At 26.0% G+C, this 24963-nt stretch overlaps 7 protein-coding genes across 7 annotated transcripts; 5 read left to right on the forward strand and 2 right to left on the reverse strand. All coding sequences in view use genetic code 12, as the record gives it.

Moving 5' to 3' along the window:
• Positions 1-94: 94 nt before the first annotated feature.
• Positions 95-2830, forward strand: ASE1 (Ase1p; the record flags this gene model as incomplete). Its single annotated transcript, XM_051764248.1, has 1 exon — positions 95-2830. The coding sequence occupies one exon, from the start codon at positions 95-97 to the stop codon at positions 2828-2830; it is 2736 nt and encodes a 911-aa protein (XP_051619698.1).
• A 145-nt stretch (positions 2831-2975) lies between these two features.
• On the reverse strand, positions 2976-4874 carry KGF54_003639 (phosphopantothenoylcysteine decarboxylase complex subunit; the record flags this gene model as incomplete). The annotated part of the gene is made up of 1 exon (XM_051764249.1): positions 2976-4874. One exon carries the CDS (start codon positions 4872-4874, stop codon positions 2976-2978), a length of 1899 nt encoding a protein of 632 aa, XP_051619699.1.
• Positions 4875-6152: 1278 nt separating this feature from the next.
• Positions 6153-8753, reverse strand: KGF54_003640 (uncharacterized protein; the record flags this gene model as incomplete). Its single annotated transcript, XM_051764251.1, has 1 exon — positions 6153-8753. One exon carries the CDS (start codon positions 8751-8753, stop codon positions 6153-6155), a length of 2601 nt encoding a protein of 866 aa, XP_051619700.1.
• A 6828-nt stretch (positions 8754-15581) lies between these two features.
• AHR1 (Zn(II)2Cys6 transcription factor AHR1) lies at positions 15582-17651 on the forward strand (the record flags this gene model as incomplete). The annotated part of the gene is made up of 1 exon (XM_051764252.1): positions 15582-17651. One exon carries the CDS (start codon positions 15582-15584, stop codon positions 17649-17651), a length of 2070 nt encoding a protein of 689 aa, XP_051619701.1.
• A 443-nt stretch (positions 17652-18094) lies between these two features.
• CAM1 (translation elongation factor EF1B gamma) lies at positions 18095-19539 on the forward strand (the record flags this gene model as incomplete). Its single annotated transcript, XM_051764253.1, has 2 exons — positions 18095-18293; positions 18494-19539. The coding sequence occupies 2 exons, from the start codon at positions 18095-18097 to the stop codon at positions 19537-19539; spliced, it is 1245 nt and encodes a 414-aa protein (XP_051619702.1).
• A 403-nt stretch (positions 19540-19942) lies between these two features.
• Positions 19943-21049, forward strand: MNN9 (mannosyltransferase complex subunit; the record flags this gene model as incomplete). The annotated part of the gene is made up of 1 exon (XM_051764254.1): positions 19943-21049. One exon carries the CDS (start codon positions 19943-19945, stop codon positions 21047-21049), a length of 1107 nt encoding a protein of 368 aa, XP_051619703.1.
• Positions 21050-21549: 500 nt separating this feature from the next.
• NOG1 (putative GTPase) lies at positions 21550-23487 on the forward strand (the record flags this gene model as incomplete). The annotated part of the gene is made up of 1 exon (XM_051764255.1): positions 21550-23487. One exon carries the CDS (start codon positions 21550-21552, stop codon positions 23485-23487), a length of 1938 nt encoding a protein of 645 aa, XP_051619704.1.
• Positions 23488-24963: the final 1476 nt, after the last annotated feature.

Genomic DNA, 24963 nt, shown 5'->3' on the forward strand with positions numbered 1-24963 from the left:
TTAAACATCAAAATGTTCTTCTTAATCATTTATAAAAAATAGAAAAATGAGACAAAATCAAATAATCATTATCAAAAGAGCATACCAAAGATCTATGGGTCATTCTGGAAATCTACCTAATGATATACTATATCAAAGACAGAACAATTATAAAATGAATGAATCATTACAAAGTACACCAAAACCTAAATCAACAATACATCATAATCATCTTCATCAAAACCAAAATCACCACAATCATCAACATCAATTTAAATTTCAAGACCTAAATAGCACAACAACAACAATGAACAATTACGACAATGAAATACTGCTGGCAACATTAGTGTCAGATCATAACGATATATCCACTACAAAATTTGATTCAATTGAAAATAATATAAATGAAGCAATTCAAGAATTAAACTCCATATATAAAACTATAGGTTATTCATCTTCAGAAACTTCACAAAAGAAATCAGAAATATTTATCATTATACAAGATACAATAAATAATTTTGCAACCAATTTACAACGTGAAAAGAATAATATTGATAATGAATGTGAATGGTTAAGACAACAAATTCAAATTATATTATCTATGATTAATGATATTCGTGGTGATAAATGTTTAAATCTATTACAAAAGGGAATGGTGTTTAATAATCAACAACAATATGAAGATGGATATAAGGAGCAAATATTATCAACTATGTCGAATCCAAATTTTAAATTATCTAATGATAAAGAATTAACAATTGAACAACAATACGATTATATGGTCAGAAATATACCACAACCAACACTACTCGAGAAACGATCAAAATTGAACTACATATTCATTGACGTACTTAAAATATTTGTTAAACTATACAAACAATTTAATTCTTTAAATCTAGAATATTCATCATTAGTTGATTTTATCGGATTCTCAGAATTTGACTCAGAGATAATAAAAGTCATACCATCAACTGATGTAGCTGAACAACATAAGGAAATAATAGATGAATTTCAATCACTAATGAATGAAATAAACACTTCGAAAAAATTAGCAGATGATGATAATGTGTTTATACTAGCGAGTCCTGTTAAAACTTCATCAAGAGATACACCAGATATTCCAATGGATGATACATTAGAACAAAACGATATTAAAAGATTACGAGAAGTTAATTACCAGATTGTTAGAATAATAAGAAGTTTGAAATTCACCAAAATAACTACCGATTTTATACAGAATATAAAAAATGAAATCGAAATTGGTAAAGAACTGTTAGATATTAGAAAGACGACAATGTTTGAAGTTATTGAAAAATGTTTGGAGAGTATTGATTTTTTACAATTAAGTAATGATCAATTACATGATTTACAACAACACGACGTATTATATATAGAAGATTTAAAATTCATATTGGAAAATCCATATAAGTTTGGATTACATGATGATAAATTAGAAAAATTGATAAAGCTCCAACACTTGTTAGAATCAAAAATTAATGAAAAAAGGGAAAAATGGACTTCTTATTCAGAAACTTGTAAAACATTATGGTCAAAATTGGGAGAAAGCGAAGAATATATTTCTGATTTTTTGTCAAAAAACAACAACTTATCTGATTTATCATTACTCAATTTCAAAATGGAATTAAATAAACTATACATCAAGAGGTCGGAGTATATAGAGAATTTCATCTCTGACACTCGATCAGAAATTGAAAAGAATTGGGATAAATTATATTACTCACTAGATCAAAGACAAGAATTTAAATTTTATAATTATAATTATGAGAATGATATGGATATAGATAAAGAAACAATCTTATCAGAACATGAACAATACTTGAAGCAACTAGAAGATGAATTCGTGGAAAAATCCCCAATCTTTGAAATATATAACGAATTAAACTCATTAATAGCCGATCAAACATTCTTAATTGAAAGTTCAAAAGATTCATCAAGATTATTAAGTAAGAATTCATGTAAGATTTTACTAAATGAAGAAAAAATTAGAAAGAAAATAAATAAAAGAATGCCTCAAGTTTTCACTGCCCTTAAAAATGAAATTAAATCATACAATAACCAATCCTTAGCTCAAGGTAAAAAAATAATAATGATAAATGGTAAAGATTTTTTTGAAGACGTTTTAAACTTAGAATCACAACAATATAAATCATCAAATGTAAAATTCAACAAAACGTCACCAACTAAAAAACCCGTAAGAAAAACAAACTCACCAGAAAGAAACTCAAGACCGTTTACTTCCTCAACCAATTCCTCAATCACCAAGTCAAAAGTCTTCAAATCTCCAACATCAAGAAGACTAACATCTTCATCATCGTCATCATCAACAATAACTTCATCAACTTACAAATCCAATCAAAAATGTTTCAACGCATCATCTTCATCAACATACTCAACTAAATACAATACATTACCAAATTTAACAATGAATTCATCAACATCAACATTACTAAGTAGTTCCACCGTATCAAATCATTCACATAATTCTTCACAAAAATTTAAAAATGTCGAATTAAAACCATTATTATCACCTTTAAAAGTATCAACCAACAATATTAACACTACTAGACAAAATTCACCAATTAACAAATCTCCAAACCAACGAACAAGTTATAAAGAAAATCCTGTTTTTATGACGAAAAAATACGACATTCCAACTCATAATATTTTAAATGAATCAATAACTTCAAATTCATCATCATCATCTACTACAAATTTCAGTTCGAATTTTAAGGTTAATGCTAATGATACTACTTTCTCAACTATGATTGGGACTGAAGATTACTTAAATTGGAGAGAAGAAAAAATTAAACAATTAAATAATGAAAATTAAATAGTTTTACGAATAAATAATGTTGTAATATTATAAAACCTGATTATGCAATTAGTTCCGTATTGACTTCTACAACTTTCAATTATTGTAAAAAAAAAAAAAATTGAGTTAAATTATTATATTAGAATATTACTTACTATTAGTATTAAACTTTTTTAGAACTTAAATCTAATTGTACTGATTGGGGTTGTTCATGTTCATGTTTTGAATTAGACGTTGATGACGAATTTATTGGTTTGTCGATACTATTATTATTAATACTTTCGATTGGTCTTTTTACTTTAAATTGGATTTGACTATCTTCATTATCATCTATTTCTTCTTTTTCTAGTTCATCATCTTCAAATTCCTCTTCGTCGTCATCTTCGTCATCATCATCATCATCGTCATCATCATCATCGTCGTCATCTTGATCTTCTTCTTCATCATCGTCATCATCTGCAATAGCTGAATCTTTTTCTTTATCCGACAAATTTTTGGCATCATTTTCTTTACTTGTCTTTTTTTCTTCTTCTTCTTCCTCATCTTCCTCATCTTCTTCTTCAATTTCAGGAAATCCACCTAATTTCATAACGATTTTGTTTACAATTTCATTCCAATCCATCATACCACCTAATCCAATATCTCCATAACTACCAAAAACTTTCTCAGAAGGTTTTAAAACTTCAATCCATGGCATTTCTTCTGCAATTAATCTTAATTGTCTTTTTGTAGTTATAGCATTATATGAATAACTTACCATTGCTGGAGCTAATAATATTGGATATGAAGTATTCCAAGCTCTTATAACATTTGTTAATAAGTTATCACATATACCTAAAGATATTTTTGATAAAGTATTTGCAGTTAATGGACAAACAACTAAAATATCAGCCCATCTTCTTAATTCAATATGTAATACAGGATCCAGTCTTGATTTCCAAGTTGTCCATTCATCATTATCTTTCCATACTCTAACACCTTTAACATTTTCTAAAATATTTAAACTTTCTTGTAATAAAAAATTTTCACTTGATTTTGTTAAAATTAATTGTATTGCAATTTTATTTGGAGTATGTATCTCAAATAATTTATTAATAATCAATTTTATTTTACCAGTTGATAAGGCACCACAAACTCCTAATAATACATGAATTTTACCATCATCTTGAGGTAATCTTGGATCTATATTTGAATTTTGTTCAGACAGTTGCATTTTACTTAAGTATGAAGATCTTTGATTCCCTAATGGTGGTTTTTCGAGAATATTATTGTTGCTGATACTATTACTTGATATATTATTTATCGTGGGTATTTGATTTTTCAGTGATGTTACAGATGTATCTTTAAGACTTTCTTGACTTTTACTACTTTCCCTCAAGAAACCTGGTAATTGTTGATGTTGATTTGATATACTAGAATTTGGATTACTTGGATTTGAATGATTTGATGCTGATCCACTTCTTGATCTATTACCTAATTTATTTGGTTTTACAGCTTCATCTACATAAAAATGTGCATGAACTGATGGTGCTTTATGATGTTGTGGGTCTTCTGGTGGCAGAATCAAATGATTTTGTTGTTGTGAATTTGAAGATAATGAGAAATTTGAATTATTTTTATCTTCAATATTAATTTTCGGTGATGATTGAGTAGATAGTGAATTCAATGTCATTAAATTTGAATCAGAATTTATTTGATCTTTTAGATAAGCTCCACCAGCCATTACAATTTCCTTTTTGTTTTGTGATTGTTGTTGTGGTAGTTGTTGTTGTTGTTGTTGATGATGTTGATGGTGATTTTCTTGATGAATCATTGAATCATTTGAAGTTTTAGGTATTATACTATTTGAAGAATTTATTCTTGAATTTAATGGTAACAGTTGTAATGATCCAGTTTGTGAAATACCAGGATGTTTTAATTGATGAACTTGAGAATTTGAATTAGTTGGTTGTAAAGGATTTTTTGTTAATATAGAAGGTGGCATTTCTTTATCATCATTTTTTGATTGTAATTGTAGTTTCTTTTCTTTTGTTGAGGAAGAATTTGCTGGATCTGAGGGCATTTTTTGATCAATTATTATACTTTTTATCAATTTGAGGTTAATTTAAAAAAGAATTTGTTTGATGATTCTCGAAATATAAATGATAAACTAAGATTAAGTATTTTCGAATAATGATGATGAATTAATGAAATGATTCCAATTAGTAATAATTAATTACCTTATTTTTCAAAGAATAAAAAAATATAGATCAATATTTAATATCGATCTAAATATTAATATATTCTCGAAGGTAAAGATAAATTTCTAATCTATTGCCCTTTATTAGATTGAGTTTTGTTTGTTGAAATTTGAATTAATATTTATTATGAGATAATAAAAAAATAAATTTGGTTGTAAAAAAAAAAAAATTACTTAAAATGTGAAGAAGAATTTATTTATTATTTATTACTAAAGATACTTAGAGATACTAAGAGATATTTTAAATATGAGAGAAAAAAAAATGAAAACTTTAAACTTGTTATCTTTTAAACAATCACTTATGGAAAAAGTCAGTTGTCATGGTCTACTAAAATAACAGTCAAACAACAACGCTTACTGTAAGTATATTATTTGAAAACTCTGTTTACTACTCAAATATGATAATTTTTTAGTTGCTTAATTTTTGTAAGTAAATGAAAAAGAAGAAAAGGAAGAAAAAAAATTGAAATTATAAAAAAAATTACGCTACCAAATTACGATTTAGGGTTTTTAGTTTACAATTTTGTTTATTTTTTATTGTGGTAATAAAAAATTAAAAATCAATTACGTAGTTGATGATGTTATTTAGTGATTATATAATAAATTATTATAATCTTACTTGATTAAGATACTCGTAAGAATGGCTAGCCAATTTGAACGAATATATTAGCTTTGACTACTATAACTGCTACTATATTGGACTTTCGTCAAATTCTAGTATTATCTGTCTAATTCGTCTAATTTTCAATGGGATTTATCCGAATGGCTTATTTTTCTTGTTTATTTGTTTATTTGTTTATTTGTGCATTTGTTTATATTAATTTAAAGTTTTCGTTTAATAAAATACATCAAATTTGTAACATAAAAAGAAATTCCTGAATTTTTGGTGATTTTTATAGCCAGTTAGCTTATAATAAGAAATATTAATTAAAGGTAGCTAGAGTATTGGAGTAAAGTTGCAATTAATTCAAAACTATGATCGAATAATTGGAGGAAATGATAGAGAGTAATATCAGCATTCTATATCTCTATAGTATCATGATTGATTTGTTCTATCTAAATCTACTTAATATAAAATATCCAGCCATAATAATCCATTATTCATGTTTTACTTGGATTTATTGATAAATCTTGAAATAATTCTCTTGCTTTTTCATCTTCTTCAGTAATATCTTTTTCAATAGTATCATCAGTACCTAAAACATTTTTAACATTTTTTAAGCTTTTCCTATCATTATCATCATTATCAACATAATCTTTTTCTTCTTCTTCTTCTTCGAATTCATCAAATTTTGGAGTATGATAATTTGGTTCAAAATCTTGATAATTATAAAAATTGTTTGCTAATTGTGGTTGAACATGATGATGATGATGTTGAACATGATGTTGGACGTGATGTTGAGGTGGTAATTGTTGATGATAACTATATGGGTTTGGGGAAAATAATCCTGGACCTGTTGGTGGAGTTGTTTGAAAATAATATGGCATTACGTAATAACCTGGTGATGATTGATTTATATTTGTTGTCATTATTGGAGGTTGTGGTTGTTGTGGAGGTTGTTGAGATTGTTGTGAAGTAGTAGTTGGTTGTTGTATAAAATTTGTTGACTGTTTTTGAATTGATGATGGACCACTTCCATAATAAAACTTTTGTTGTAATGAATTTCTTTCAAATGCTAAATTACTTAATAATGATGGACCTCCAGGATTATTTGGTGGATAACTTGATGATATATTTGAAGATTGTAATTGTTGTGTTTGTGGTGGTGGTTGCTGTTGTTGATTAGATATACTATAAGGTGTTGGATATTGTTGTTGAGATATTAAAATGGGTTGTGGATGCAATTGTGGTTGTGGTATATAATTTATTGGTTGTTGAGGATATGTATGTTGTTGATTATGTAGTGGTTGGTTCTGTGAATATGCAGAATGAGTATTTAGATTATTAATATTTTTATTTACATTATGATTATTATTAATTATATTAGTTGGGTTATTATTATTTGAACTTAATTGTTGTAATGTATAATTATTATATTGTGGGAATTTATCAAATCTAACAGTTAATGATCTTCCTTCAAATTCAATATTATCAAACATTTTAATTAATTTTAAAGATGAAAATTTATTTTTTGTTGTTATTATAGCAAATCCTCTACTTTTTGATACAATTTGTTGTTGTGGTATACCTTGTCTATTAATAAATAATCCTTCATTAAAATTAATTTGTTGTATTGGAATTTCAACTCTTAAAATTTCAATTTTATTATTTGGTTCAATTTCTTTTGATTTTTCAATTAAGAATCTTTTAAGAGATGCCCAATTTGATGAATAAGGTACATTACCAACAAATAATCTTGTTGCATTAACTTTTATTAATTCATTTGGATTTTCTCCTTCTCCAATTGGAATTTCAATATACTCATTATCATCATCATACTGATCTGGTTCTTTTGGTTCTTCCTCAGGGTAATTACTGGGTATTTCCTCTTTTACTTCCTTCTCCTCTTCTTGAGGCGTCTGTTCTTCATGTTTTGATGTGGCAGTCTCTTCTTCCACTACTTCTTCCACATCTTTTTCCTCGACGTGAGTCTCCTCTTCCTCTTCTTTAAATTTATGATCGTGTCTATCATGAACCATGTTCATTATAAAAGATGGAACAGGTTGTTTACCCAGTGTCAGATCACGAGAACCTATAGATGATCCAGATGAACTAGTCCTACTATCTCTATTGTAGTTATGATTTGAGAATATTGAACTACCTCTACTAATTGAACTTCCTCTTGAACTTGAATTTGTCGATCTTCTTGAGTCTGATGTAAAAGGTTGTTGTTTTGAATGTGAGTGATTAAATCTATTATTGTTGTAGTAAGAATTTGAATTTCTATGTAGTGATGGATGTCTATATTGGTTCGGTACAAATGATTTATTAAATTCTAGTGACGATGATGAAGCTGATGATGAAGCTTGACTATTTGTGTTTCTTCGTAAACTTGCGGAAGATGGAGTTGAAAAATATGATGATTTAGGTTGGTCATGAGTTGTATTTAAATTTATTGTCAATACATTTTCTTGCCATTTTGACCCATTTAATGCTTGAGAAATCTTATGATAAATTGATAAGTTTTCAATTTTAATTAAAACTTTAGATGGTTTATTATCATCTTTTAGTACAAATTTTACAATTTTATAAGAATCATAATCCACTAATGGTTGTAGTAATTGATCAATATCTTCTTCTGTAGTTTTTGAAGGTATATTATAAATTTCGATTACGTAAGGTTTTGGAGTAACTTCGGAATTCCCTGGTGATAATGAACTTGTATGTTTTTTATTTACAAATTTTGAAGTTGGAGGTTTTGAAGAACTTAATTCTATGGCTTCTTCTTCTATTTGTGGTTTATCTTCTTGTTGCTTTGAATGTTGTTGATGTTGTTGAAATTGCTGTTGCCTAAATTGTTGCTTTTGCTGCGGCTGACTTTCAGTTTTATTATTAAATGAAATTGAAGATTCTAAAGATTGTTTAGGTATAAATGGTTTTGCATCTTGGTTATAGGATAATTTTCTTCGTTGTGGTTCAGGTTTAGTCTTCTGAGAATGTGTTTGATTATCTTGTTGTTGTTTAAATGTATTATTATTATAATTATTATGTCGTTTCCTGCTAGATTCTGCATCAACCTTTGACAAATCTCTTTCTCTCATATTTCCTCTATTTTATTTTTAGCTAGAAAAGATATTTCCTTTAATAATAATTTTAATTCCTCTAATTTTATATAATAATGTCAAATTGATTTTCTTAGTTATATATACATAATTTTTGATAATATTTGAATTAAATTGACATTAAATGCGTTAATGGAGATTTGAATAGTTTGAAATAGTAAGATTTTTGATAATAATAGTGAAAAAGTTTTGAAAATAAATAAAATTAACCTTTATTTTTTATTTTTAATTTCTACTTTAAATTATACAACTTTAAGCTATATTTTTAAACTGTTTTTTTAATATAAAATCAAAAATCAGTCAATGATTAAACTCAAAATTAAACTTATATAAAATAAGTTCAACTGACAGCAATTTAAAAAAAAGATATAATTCAAATAAATTTTCAAATTAAATTTTTTAGTTTCATAATTTTTTTTTATTTTTTTATTTTTATTTTTTAATAATAATAATAATAATAATAATTACATAAATTACACAAAAGTTTAAATGTATTACTCTCTTTTATTGAAAATCTCTTAATTACCAAAAAACTTTAAATTTCATTGAACAAATTTTTATAATTCCTAAAAAGATAACTATAGTTTTGAATATTAGTAAATGTTGGAAATATGACTTATGAATTTTTATTCCAGCGAGCTTAGAGTCAGTTTAATGAAGAGTTTATTAATGTCAATGAAAAGGAAGGGCAATTATATCACATGTACTAAAATTATTTTGCTACTAAATTTGCCAGTTTTTATAAATGATGTAATGTAATTTTTGTCTTGGAAAAATTAACATTAAGTATTATTAATAACAATAATTTGTCTCAGTGATCGTCACTCATATTATATAGAAACAATCTTATTATCAATAAAAAGAAAAGTTATATTCTAGTACTAAATTGTTTTTGTATTATAGATGCTTGCTGATCTATGTAATTTCGCTTAGTTTTAATTGGTAAAATTATATTAAAACAATTTGTTCTTATACGTTTCAAAACCTTGAAGTTTATAGCCCAATTGAGATTAATAGGCTTTTAAGAGAATGTAAAGACCAGTTTACTTTGGGCGTGAAATGGCTTGATTAATACATTCAAATTATGAGAAGAAATTTGGATTAAATTTTTTGAACAATGCTTTGGTAGGTTGTATTTACGAAATTGTTTTGATATTTTAGATTAAATATATTATATAGATCTCATGGTACGTTAAACTAAATTAAATTTAAATTCTTAAAACGGTGTGAAATTTAGTAAAATACTAAATGAATCTCTATGTATCATTTTTATTGTACTTATTGTGGTACATTTTTTAAAAAATACGTATACTAACCATAAAAGCAAATTTTAAAAAATTTTAAGACGGTGATGAGAAATCTACGCAATTACCAGAACAGAAACAGGGAATTATCAAAAAAAAGTTAGTGGTCTCACTTTTTCTTTTATTTTTAGACGAATAAGTTTCGATTAAATGTTGCAAAATTTTAGGAGTTTTTCATTTTCGAATAAAGTTACACAAATACAAATAAGGGAGTCAAAAATTTCTGCTTTTTTTTTTGGTCCAATACACATAAAATTTGTTAGAACCACGGCTTTCGCTTGTTTTGGATTCTTTAAACGATTTTCTTTTAGGCTTGTTATTACCTTTCTTTGTAATTTTTTAAGATTATTAAATCTTTAAGTAGAGTTTGATAAGATTTGAATCAAAATTTCATAAAATTTTTCAACTTACTTCAACTTTATAGAAATAAAGTTAAAATTTTTTTCAATTTTGTATAAAAAAAATTAAGTTTTTTGAAGTGCGAAGGTAAAACTTTATTATTATGGAGTTTTAATAACTTTAAATAATTAAAATTATATTTACGAGTCTGTTCCTGAACTTTAAATGGAATTCCTTTATTTAAAAAGTAAAACGAGCAATGCTTTCTTTCTGGAGACGGTCTTGAAATCGTTGAACTAATAATGTACACAAATAGAGCACTTCTTAATTCAATAAACCCTAGTTTCTTTTACTACAAGTGGTAACAATTAGGACAAAAACAGAATACTTTAAAATTGGCTTTGACTTTCAGACCATAAAATTGGTTTTGGTTTTGGTTTCCAGAAGCTAATCATGCGATAAATAAGTAGATGACCTTTCTCCCTCCACAACTAAGTATATTTCGTTATATATAGTAAGTAAGTTGAATAACTAGCAAATGTATGACTCTACTGAGAAATTACAAATTGTGAAGAGAAGCCCACAACTAAGTATATTTCGTTATATATAGTAAGTAAGTTGAATAACTAGCAAATGTATGAGAAATTACAAATTGTGAATTGTATACCCCGATTTAAGAGAGCATATTCCTTTGACTCTGGTGGTTTACATAATTGTGTTTCAGATCAAATCTCTATTACTCATTCAAATAGCTAATGATCTCAATGCTAGTCGTTAAGCATTAAATTAGACGATTCACAAGCAATTTAAAGGTATCAGATTGAACACACTTCGAGCCTTAAACACCAAGGAGGATTTGTACTATTAGGTTTGGGTTACCAACTTCTTGGATCTAGAACAAAAGTCATAGGACAGAAGTTTACCTCTCACATTTAGTTTATTTCTCTATATTTAGCAAGCTAGATGGACATTTCATAAACAGATAAGTCTTGAAAAAATATATGAGGGGTAGCCGCTTATTGTGGATCATCAATACAATTATTAACCATGTAAACATGACAAAGACCTAGGATTGAGGTTATATAAACAACTCCATATCAGTCTGTTGTAACAGATACTGCTGAAGCTCAATGTTTGATATTTGCCTCTATACTACTTCATTAGGAACTAATGGAGCTTGCAGTCAAAACGATCTATCTACAAAATGGGACAAATGTTGGTACAATCATAATCAAATAAAAGAGAACGCATGTACTTTTTAGCTTGAAATCATAATCAAGTAAAAGAGAACGCACGTATTATTCAGCTTGGTGTTAAGTTTATTTAGTAATATTGTTAGAGTCATCAAATAATTGAAAAAATCGACAAAAAAAAGTATTGTATTACGAGCAAACAAGAACAAATATAATAGAGTAGGGAAATATATAATTTCTAGATATTCAAGAAATGAAAATCGTTCATAATCTATTGTCTTACGTTTAGCAATAAAGACAACAATCGCTGCAAAAAAATTCACTTAACTTCACATGACAACCTAATAATAACAATATTCAAATCTTTGATGTTCAACCCAAAATAAAAAATGTTTTTTACTTTTTTTTTTTTTTTTTTTTTTTTTTTTTTNCATATAAATAAAAATTATAAATGTTCAAAGAGCATGCGGAAAAATGTCAGATTTCCGGAATCTTTCACATTTTGTTTTTTTGCCTCTTCTCCCCTTAAAAATAATTTGTTAAAAAATAAAAATCCCTGACTACCTTTGTTTAAGTGCTAAAAAAAATAATTAAACCTTGCTATTGCCAACTCTGCAAGACAAATGAATATCATTGTGGGAAGTTTAATTTTTTAAACTGTATTTTTTGATCTGACCAAAGTACCTGATTTATCGAAAATAATAACAAGTTTCGTTAATTCTTTCCATTTGTTCGAGACTAAAAATAAATTTAGTAAATTTATTTGGAATAGCAGTACCTGATAAACTTTGACAATAATCAAATACCTTAAAATTTTTTTAATGCAACTACGAAGTCTTGATTTTGTGGCGATGCGTTATTATCATTTGAATTATAATATTTCTCATTTATACTTTGCTTTTGATTTTTTACGAAATATTATTATTTTTATGTTGATCATTAGTCGAAAGGTTAGGATAACAATTGTAAACGAAGTAAACACAACCACTACGTAATGGAAAAAGCAATTTGCAATTATTGATCTTCATAATACAAATCTACTTATAATAACTCGGACCACGAAAAATGAAAGTTAATTAAGTAATGAAAAAAATTTTCAAGCAAATTCTAGAATGTTAAACTCGAGATTTAATTCGATTCTTAAATCTAAAACCTTAATTTTAGTAAAATTAGGAACAAGGGTGTAATTACTAGCGAGTTTGATCAAAAATTTTCATAGTAATTATAAAGGCAAAACATAGTATTATACTTATGAAAGATAATTGCATAAACTGTTATCGGTTTTAAATCAAAATGTTAGGTAAAATCTAAAATTTCAATAGAATAATAGAATTTTCAACATGCAAAGTTTGTTAAACAGATTTAATTCGGTGATGTAGTTTTTTAGTTTTTGGTCCTATTCTAGTTATATGATTTTGTGTAAAAGAATTAGATTGATTTTTTACAGCTAAAAATGCAACTAACCGAGTGAATTAGCCAAAATAACATCCAAATTATCTCAAGTTAGACCTATTTTTTTAGCTCATCGCAATTAAACTAAAGTTTGTAAGTTATGAGCTTGTTGCTGTGAATCAGAATATATTCTAGAAAACATATTTTATTCGATTCCAAAACTTTAAAAGTATAAGGCGCATAGAAACTTCTACGATCTTTATGCTATTGTGTTTTTCATATTTAGTCTATTTTTTTAAATCATTTTTTTCGATTCTACATATATTGAAAAGACGCTTAATCGTGAATGTTTTCAAAACTTGAGGGCCATCACTCTGTTTATGCATAAATTTCTTTTTAAGAATACCAATGCTTGATATGAAACACTCAATGAAAAAGATCGAAAAATGTCTCGGATTAATGTATAATTTTGAACAAGCAAAAACATAATTACTGGGCATTTCATCAAGGGACTATTCATAGAATTCCATCATCTAATGTTAGATGATTTATAATAATAGTATGATTTAAAGATACCGGATAAAAATAGAGATTAGAAGTACCTTAAATTGATCTGTCAATCAGATCTCAAAATATTATTTGCTAACTCGGAACAGTTTTCAGAAACAAAAAAATTGTCCATATTTTTTTTTTTTTCCACATTTAAATTTATTTTAAATTTAATAAGCGAGAATTTAAATATTTTAGAAAAAGAAAATTTTAAAAAATGAGACTTTTGTTTTAGCGGTACTGATCAAAGAATGAATTTGCCTACCAGATATAATCTAGAATGTGTCAATTGGCTTTAAAAGGTATAAAATAGCATCATTTTATGATTATTTTGGAAGATCTTCTGCAATTGCAATTATTAAATCAAGCATTAAACAATTATGCAAATCATTTTATATGGCTTTTTTTTTTCAATTATTTTTATTTTATTTAAATTAATTTTGTGTAACATTTATATGCAATTCTAAAACCTTAATTTCTTTTTTGTAACTTTAAATTCTTTTAATTATTTTTTTGATTTCTGTTGATATAAAATTTCGAAGAATTGTTTATTGAAATCGAAAACTTTCTTTTATTAAGTGCAACTTTACTTAAATTGACATATAATGTATTGTGATTAATTGTTTATTATTAGTTTTTTATTCAATACGAGAGGCGCATTAGAAACTGATATAGAATTTAAAGATTCAAAAAAAAAATAATAGAAGAATAAGGAAATATGAATTTTAATTAAAACAAAACAAATGATTAAAGGCTATTCTTTCTATTAACAAAATTTAAACAATTTTTAAATCATGTATTTAGAAAGTATACTTAATGTATTTATATTTAGTAATTATTCTCTCTTAATCATTCTTTATTTAAATAATTTTGTCTTCATTCAACATAAGAATTTATTCAACATATTCAATAATTAAATATTTTGATAATTTTATAAATCCTCTTCTTATTAATTTAAATTTACTGTTTAAATATACATTAAAATATATAAAGAATATTATATTTCATTAAATTATTTTGAATTTTTGATTATTTAATTATTAAAAATTCTGAAAGATTAATAATTTATAATTTCACAAATCATCTTTATAATTCTACTACAAGTTTGTTAATACTAGCATACTAAAATCACTTAATTATTCGACACTTTCATTATCACACTGAGAAAATTCAATAATAAATATTTTATAAATTATAAGCATAAAACCCCTAATAAATTAATATATCAAATCAAAAAGTCAACTAAAAACTATAAATTTCATACAAATCAATTAATAAAACAATTATTGAAATAATTATCACATACATTGTTTCTTTCATTTACTATAAAATAAGGTCTTTTGGACTAAAAATTAAATACAAATACTTAATTAAACATTTTCAAACTAAATTCTATTTTAGTTGATAACAAAAAATTTAATTATTATTAAATAAGTTTAGTGATATTACAATACGATTTAAATTATTAAAGGATCATTAATAAAATTTATTTAAGATTTCAAGTAAAAAAAAAATTAGAACTTCAATAACTATATAACTATTCATTTGTAACTCAATCATAATCAAACACATCAATTACACTCGAATTAACTACTAGTAAGTGGTTACATTGACAACATTGCATCAAATAACAAACTATATCGAGTCTTTTTATAGTTGCCAAACAAAAGAAGAAAAAGAGAAAAATAAAATTTAAATTTTTCCAAATTTTTTTGTTGCAAATTTTAAACTTGGAATTTTAATTTTAAAACAACAACAATTTTTTAAAAACTGTACCTCAAAAAAATTATATTACAATTGGATCTATAACAAACTAATTTAGTTAATCAATTACAATATCAATAAATAAAATTATCAAGTCTTTTAAATATTCAAAGATTATTATATGTAATTTATATTTATCTCGGAGCATAGTTTTAAAAAAAAAAAAATTAATTGAATCCGTGAACATATCTAATTTTCAAAACATCAAAGAAATTCATGACTTACTACTACCGGCAAATACTATATAATAAAATAATAAACCAATTATGGCTAAAAAAAATCCTCATACTAAGTTTAAAAGGAATAGATCTGGATGCCTAACGTGTCGAGATAGACATATAAAATGTGATGAAAAAAAACCCATTTGCAATAATTGTCTCAGATCAAACAGAAAATGTTTCAGAGGCATTAGATTGAATTTTACCCAATATACTTTTTTAAACCCACTAGAAAATTTAACAACTGAAAATAAAAGACAGTTGAAATTAAACTATAACTTAGAAAATTTCAGAATTTTAGATCATTCAATAACTGTTGCATCAATTTACAATCATAAGATTAAATATAGCAAATACTTTCATCTACATTCACCTGAAGATTTAAAAGAGTCTGATATTCAATTTCAAAATGATATTTATTTCTCACAATTGCCACTACCTACATCTTCAATCAATTCATCAGAATTGGCTTCACAAATTCAAATAGCTGCATCAAGAGAAGGGATTAGTAGTGGCACTCATACTAATGAAGAATTATTAATTCAATCAAGTGTTGGTAGTGTCAAATCAACATCTCAAATATTACCTACTAATGACCCTGATTTAGGAAAATATGATCAAATTTTCAACTACATGAATTTTTTGCAACCAAATTTAACAAACCAACCGCATTTACAAATTTCACAACCGAAACAACAACAACAAACAATTTATTCACAACCTGTTCTACAGCATCAACAACTTCATCAACAATATACACAAAATTATCAAGGGCAACAACAACATTTATTACATTATGATCAACCATATATACAACAAAGTAGTCTGGCCTATTCTAATCAACTTAAATCTCATCTGCCACTACCTCATCAAACATATCAACAACAACAACTTGCGGCCAACCCAACTTTACAACCACCAGGCACTCTTCCTTTCGCATTAATTCCACAACAACATCAGCATTATCATGAAATATCAAACCCCGATCAACACATACCAATTCTACATCACATTCAACCAATTGATCAATCAAATAATTTCAATTACACACTTAATATTGAGAATCTTGTACAAAAAGAACACTACTATTGGTTTTTGGACTTGTTTAATGGCCAAAAAATCTATCAAAATATTATACCAACAATCTGTTTAAATAATTCAATGAATAATAAAAATTTGTTGATGTTAAGCTTGATGAGTTGTTCAAAGTCCTCAAATATTGATATAATGGCATTAACAAATCTTCAATCCTATTATTGGGATCAAATAAAGAATATAAATTTTACCGAAAATGAGGATGAAGAATTTGCCAAAACGAATTTAGAGTTGCTTCAAAACTTTCTTATAAGTATTAACTTAATAATGTTCGGAATTTATCTAAGATTTAATAAATTTTCAATAAACAATTTTTTGAAATCCATTTTACAAACTCAATCAATTTTATTTGAAAAAGTTTTGGGAAAAGTAGAAAATTACGTAAACTACTCAGCTTCATTCAACTTACTATCTAATGTTTTCATAACAATAGTTCAATCAATTACAATTTTAAAATTTTTCATTTCGAAATCGTTTGATTTTTCATACGAGTTTAAACAACAAAAACTAAGAGGTTCTCTGAGGCAGCAACAAAATATTTATGAACAAGTTGATACATCAAGTTTCATTTCATTAAATAAACATGAGATAGCTTTATTGGATCAATCATATTATGAAACGACAACAATAACACCGACAGAAACTCAAAAACTAAAAAAATTAATCTGGCATTTAATTACAATTGATTACATTATAACAAACCCACTAGATCAATTAAACATAAACTCAATTTTCACAAATCTAAACCTGTTTATAATAGATGAATCAACACCAGATTTAGAAAATTTACAATCACCACTTCGAATACACCCAAATGTAATTGTTCGAACGATTTTACAAAATTTTTTAATAAAATTAATTAATATGAATCAATCAAATAATTTACAATTATTACAAAATTTAAATTTGAAATTACAATTTTTCTTCCAAAATTTAAATCACTTATTTGGTGATAATAATGATATTATGATATTTTATTGGCATAAATTTTTTGAATGGACTGAACGTTACATAAGTTCATAATTACTAGACATGTTAGACTGAAGTATAAGTAAATATTATTTATTGCACTGCTTTTTGGTATATAGTTTTAGTTTATAATTTGAAACAACATGTATTAATAAAAAAATTAGAGTGACCTTACAAAACTTGTGGTGAAAATTGTTAATGAAATGCGAGTATTTTGCATTTTGTGCAGCTTTTGCTAACAGAAAGTTACATTGGATACCCCGTAAGTATCTGAGACATTCACATTTCATTTTACACCCGCTTCCTGAATATGATTAAACATGATTCAAATTTGTAACTTGTACACACCACTCAGTTTCAAAAGTGTGTAAATAATTTACTTGTGTTGAACTGGTAGCAATTTTCTCATCAAATTTAGCGTTTATTCAATTTCAATTTTTAAAAACTTTCACTTAAAAATTTTTTCCAGTTTTCAATCCATTTCAATTCAAGCAAATATGTCATTAGGAACTTTATATGCTACTCAACAAACAAGAAGTTGGGTCCCAAAAGCTATAGTTAAGCATTTTAATTTAGATGTTAAATTTAGTGATAAAGATGAAAAATATCATTCAAATTTTCCATTAAATAAAATTCCTGCTTTTATTGGACCAAAAGGTTTCAAATTGACTGAAGTTTTAGCTATCAGTCTTTATTGTATGTTATAGACTTTTACTCATTTGAATCAATTGATTGATTTTGAGACGCATTTTTTTACAATGATGAGAAAATTTTTCATATTATTATACAGTTATCCCTGTCTTAATAAATTATGTCGAGAATTTTTAATCTGACAAACTTGAATTGATGGATCAATTGATATCTTCAAATGTTTAAATACTAACAAAATTTTTAAGTGATCAATTTAGCTGATCCAAAATCTAAATTATTAGGTAAAAACGCTGCTGAATATGCTTCAATTCTCAAATGGTCATCACTTGCAAATATGGAATTATTACCAACTGAAGCTAAAGTTTTCAGACCATTAACAGGACAAGCACCTTACAACAAAAAACAAATTGATGAAGGTAATGCCTATTTAGATAAACTTAATGGAGTTTTTGAAGAAAGATTATCAAACTTCACTTACTTAGTTGGTGAAAGATTAACTTTTGCTGATTATTTTGTTGCCACTACTTATGTCAGAGGTTTTGAATTTTTATATGGTAAAGAATGGAGAGCTAAATTTCCAAGTGTCACAAGATGGTACAAAACTGTAATTGAATCAGATTTCTTAAAATCAATTGTACCAGAAGTTAAATTCAGAGATGCACCAGTTGAATATCAACCACCAAAGAAAGAAAAGAAAGAAAAAGCTCCAGCTGCTGCCGCTGCACCAGCTGCTAAGAAAGAAGCTGCTCCAAAGAAACCTGCTGCCGAAGAAGATGCTGAACCAGCTGCTGCTCCAAAACCAAAACATCCATTAGAAGCTTTAGGTAAACCAAAAGCTCCATTAGATGAATGGAAAAGAGTTTATTCAAACGAGGAAACTAGAGAAACTGCTATCCCATGGTTCTGGAATAATCAATATGATCCAGAAGAATGGTCATTATGGAAAGTTGATTATAAATATAATGATGAATTAACTTTAACTTTTATGTCAAATAATTTAGTTGGTGGATTCTTTAATAGATTATCAGCTTCAACTAAATATATGTTTGGTTGTATGGTTGTTTACGGTGAAAATAATAATAATGGTATTACTGGTGCCTTTTTAGTCAGGGGCCAAGATTATAAACCAGCATTTGATGTCGCTCCAGATTGGGAATCTTATGAATTTACCAAATTAGATGGTTCAAAAGATGATGTTAAAAAATTTGTTGATAATATGTTTGCTTGGGATGAACCAGTTGAAGTTAATGGTGAAAAAAGAGAAATTGCTGATGGTAAAGTATTTAAATAAGCTAGTTACTATGATGTTTAATATATACTTCTATAGTTTTATGATTTACTTTATATATGATCAATTGATTTGATTCGTTTTATGACTTGAAATTAGAATTCATCTAATGTAGAAAAAACCTCTACTCTACTATTATTAAGTCTAACTAATCTATAATAAATAATAAATTTTGACAGAAAAAATATTATATTTCGAAAACTTATAAAGAAAAAATCTTGATAAAAAAAAACACGGTTGAAAGATCAAAATTTAAAGAACAAAAGGTTTTATACTTCAATCTATAAGATCAATTATTCATTCACTTTTATTATCCATAAACAATTGTATCATCTTCATATCAATAATCACTACAAAAACTCTATCAGTCCTGTGAAAACTTAGCCTCAAAATTTCATAGACAATCATGGTGCATTATAAAAATCCATATATAAATTACATACGAAGAAAACCGTTGGCATTACTAGCTCCAATTACATTACTAATTATAATTTATTTTTATTTTTCATCAGCTTCATCATCAACTCCAAAACCAAAATATAGTTATAACAAAAAATCAAAAGGTTGGTTTTCAAATAATAAAGATTCTTCACTTATATTAAAAAATTTACCAAAAAATCATATAAAACATTTTGATTTAAATAAATTAACTATATCACCTGATGCTTTAGCTAAAAAGGAAGAAATATTAATTTTAACACCAATGTCAAAATTCTTACCTGAATATTGGGAAAATTTAAATAAATTAACTTATGATCATTCATTAATTTCTTTAGGTTTTATATTCCCTAGAAATAATGATGGTGATGAAGCTTTAAAAAGTTTAGAACATGCTTTAAAAGTTTCAAAAACTAATAATAAATTAAATTTCAAAAAAGTTACATTGTTGAGACAAGATTCAAATTCTTTAAATAGTCAATTAGAAAAAGATAGACATGCTTTTAAAGTTCAAAAAGAAAGAAGATCAATGATGGCATTAGCTAGAAATTCTTTGGTGTTCACATGTTTGGATCCTTCAACTTCTTGGGTATTATGGTTAGATGCAGATATTGTTGAAACTTCACCAAGTTTAATTCAAGATTTAACATCTCATGATAAAGCAGTATTATCTGCTAATGTTTATCAAAGATTCTATGATGATAAATTGAATGCAGATTCAATAAGACCTTATGATTTTAATAATTGGGTAGAAAGTGAAGAAGGTTTAAAAATCGCAAATGGTTTAGCTGATGATGAAATTATTGTTGAAGGATACTCAGAAATGGCAACTTATAGACCATTAATGGCTCATTTTTATGATGCAAATGCTGATAAAAATACTGAAATGGCTTTAGATGGTGTTGGAGGAGGTGCTGTATTAGTAAAAGCTGATGTTCATAGAGATGGTGCAATGTTTCCTTCTTTTCCATTTTATCATTTAATTGAAACTGAAGGATTTGCTAAAATGGCTAAAAGATTAGGTTATGAAGTTTTTGGGTTACCAAATTATTTAGTTTATCATCATAATGAATAATAGCTTACAAGCAAAAAATTTAATATATTTAGAACTTTTAATACATACTAGTTACAAATCATAGATAATGATATATAGACGATGCTAATTATTTGTTAAATCGGGACGATGAATAAATACAATGTGAGATGTAAAAAAAAATGTGTTAAAGAAGATATAAACTGATTCCGCCCAGGATCGAACTGGGGACGTTATGCGTGTTAAGCATATGCCATAACCAACTAGACCACGCAACCAATTTAATAAAAAACTTTGTAAATTGCTAAGCGGTTTTGTTGAGCTCGTGATTTATATTCAAATAATTGATGAGAAGAAGAGAGTGTTTCTCGTATTAAGTGGTAGCCCCTTAAATTCTTTTTGTGTGCAAATATTTTTTTCTTTTCAACTTAATCTCATCTTGATAAAATTATATTAAATTTTATAAAAATAAAATAAGTTTTATTCCCATATTAATCAAATATTATAGAACAACCAATACCCTTGAACAAATCATATCAAAAATGCAATTATCGTGGAAGGATATACCTCCTGTCCCAACGTCAAATGATATGTTGGATATAATATTAAATAGAACTCAAAGAAAAACACCAACAGTTATTAGACCAGGTTTTAAAATAACTCGTATTAGAGCTTTTTATATGAGAAAAGTTAAATTCACAGCTGAAGGATTTGTTGAAAAATTTAATGATTTATTAAGTGGATTCCCAAATATTAATGATGTTCATCCATTTCATCGTGATTTAATGGATACCTTATATGAAAAAAATCATTATAAAGTTTCATTAGCTGCTGTTTCAAAAGCCAAAACTTTAATTGAACAAGTTAGTAGAGATTATAATAGATTATTAAAATTTGGTCAATCATTATATCAATGTAAACAATTGAAAAGAGCTGCTTTAGGTCGTATGGCAACCATCACCAAAAAATTAAAAGATCCTTTTATTTACTTAGAAGAAGTTAGACAACATTTAAGTAGATTACCATCTATTGATCCAAATACTAGAACTTTATTAATTTGTGGTTATCCAAATGTTGGTAAATCATCATTCTTGAGGTGTATAACAAAAGCTGATGTTGAAGTTCAACCTTATGCTTTCACAACTAAATCATTATATGTTGGTCATTTTGATTATAAATATCTTAGATTTCAAGCAATTGATACTCCTGGTATATTAGATAGACCAACTGAAGAAATGAATAATATTGAAATGCAAAGTATATATGCTATAGCACATTTAAGATCTTGTGTATTATATTTTATGGATTTATCAGAACAATGTGGATTTTCAATTGAAGCTCAAGTTAAATTATTTCATTCAATAAAACCACTTTTTGCAAATAAATCAGTTATGATTGTAATGAATAAATCAGATATTATAAAAATTGAAGATTTAGATCAAGAAAAACAAGATTTACTAGAAACATTAAAATTAGTTCCTGGTGTTGAAATTATGCATACTTCATGTTACGAAGAAGAAAATGTTATGCAAGTACGTAATCATGCTTGTGAAAAATTATTGACTGCAAGAATTGAACAAAAATTAAAGGGAACTGCTAGAGTAAATAATGTGTTAAACAAAATTCATGTTGCTAAACCACAACAAAGAGATGACGTTGAAAGATTACCGCATATACCAGATGGTATTAAAGATTTAAGTAAATATGATGTAAATGATCCAGAAAGAAGAAGATTAGCAAGAGATTATGAATCAGAAAATGGTGGAGCAGGTGTATTCAACATAAACTTAAAAGATAAATATTTGTTGGATAATGAAGAATGGAAAAATGATACAATGCCAGAATTTTTGGATGGTAAGAATGTTTATGATTATTTAGATCCAGATATTGCAGCAAAATTACAAGCATTAGAAGAAGAAGAAGAAAGATTAGAACAAGAAGGATTTTATGATTCTGATGATGATGAAGAAGATGAAAATATGGATAATGAAGAAATTCAAGATATAAAAGATAAAGCACATTGGATTAGAAATAAACAAAAGACAATGATAATTGAAGGTAGAAATCGTAAATCATTGAAAAATAAAGCAATAATGCCAAGAGATCAAATTAAAAAATCTTATGGAGAATTTGAAGAACATATGTATAATATTGGTCATGATACTGATAAATTAAAAATTGGTAAAAAAAGAAAATCAGAAGATTCTTCGGTTTCAGGTGTTGATATATTAAGACAAAATCAAGGTATAAAATCAAGAAAATTAGCTAAGAAGAAACAAGCAGCAACACAATCAGATAGATTGAATGATGGTGTAAGTGATGGTGCATTAAGATCACAAGCTGAAAGATTAGCTAAAATTCAAAGAAGAGAAAGAAATAGAATGGCAAGACAAGGTGAAGGTGATAGACATTCAACTGCTGCTTTACCAAAACATTTATTCAGTGGTAAAAGAGGTATTGGATCAAATGATCGTCGTTAGAAGTAATTCGCATATTCATTTGTATAATAATAATAAGATAAAATTTTTTTGAAAATCATTTGTATAAACTAGTAAAATTCGGGGTTTATTAATTAATTCTTCTGATAACCCTTAAAGTATTTATAACTATAAAATTTAAAGTTTTTTAAAAGCATTCTTCTTAGGTGGCATTTCTAGCCGTTAAAAATTGATCCATCTTTTAATGACAAAGTTAGTGTGGAACACATAGCCCTTTTTAGTTATAACTTGAAAAGCTTCAATAGACCTAAATTCTGACGACCAAACAAGGATATGGAGATCAGGACAATAATTTTGCATAAAGTTTGCGCAATAAGAAGTAGAGAGTTTTTTTCAACGGTTCTGTCAACAAACAAAAATGGTTATGTTACTTATTGTTCCCCTCCTATTTTTGCCTTCCTTCTATCAATAATGTGCTCAATATCATTAATAATCAAGTAAAAATTAAGGGCATATAATGAATAAATATCTAGTTAAAATTGTAAATCTAATTTAAGGGGGGGAGGGTTTAGTTAACAATCCAGAGGTAATAATAAAATACTTAATAAAAGTTATATTTTCACGCCTTTGAGTGCAATCGTTCATCAATTATCATAATATGGTATTGACTGTAATTAATATATGAAGAGACTGAAACCCCGATTATAATTAAGCCACTACAATCCTCGATTTTATAAATTCTACTACTTGACTCACAATATTTATTGTAAATATAAATAAATATTAATCAGTTTAATACTTATCTTATCTACAAAATTAAAAAAGTATTACGTAATAAAACGTTTATTATTATGTAAGCATTACTTAATACAAACTACTTGTGTTACATAACATATTACGTAAGCTTTTCCACAATTTCTTATCTTTAAAGAAATAATTCATCTATTAAAATCAAATCAAATAAAATGCAATAAAACAAAAGAGTGTAGTAACATTGATTATTATGATATAATACTTTATACATTAATTATTGATTCAATATTATTAACATTCTGTTGAATTGAGGTATATATTCTTATTCTTATTCTTACAATTAAAATTAAAAATTGAATATATATAAAATTTATTGTGTAAATCGTTATCTATTAAATTTTTTATTATTATTAATCTCTCTTTCTTTTTTCTCCTTATCCAAAATTTTATTTCAAATTTCAAGTTTTATCAACTTTTCTTTCAATTTTATATTTATATTAATCACACGAGTTATTCTTATATCTGACTATCATAATTGTCAATAGTTATTCAATTATAATAAGTTATTCATTATTAAAAGAAATCAAATATAAATATATTATTACATTCATATTCAGATCTAAGTTTTGATATAAAATAAATCTTAAAATAAAAAAAAAGTTTAAAATTTAAAGATTCCATTAATTATAAATAGAATTTGATTTCTAGAAATATAAAAAGAATTTAAATTTACAACCAAATTTTTTTATTTTAAATTTAACAAAA

Source organism: Candida jiufengensis (genome assembly GCF_024610255.1).
Source record: "Candida jiufengensis strain CBS 10846 chromosome Unknown scaffold2, whole genome shotgun sequence".
Lineage (NCBI taxonomy): Eukaryota > Fungi > Ascomycota > Pichiomycetes > Serinales > Debaryomycetaceae > Lodderomyces > Lodderomyces jiufengensis.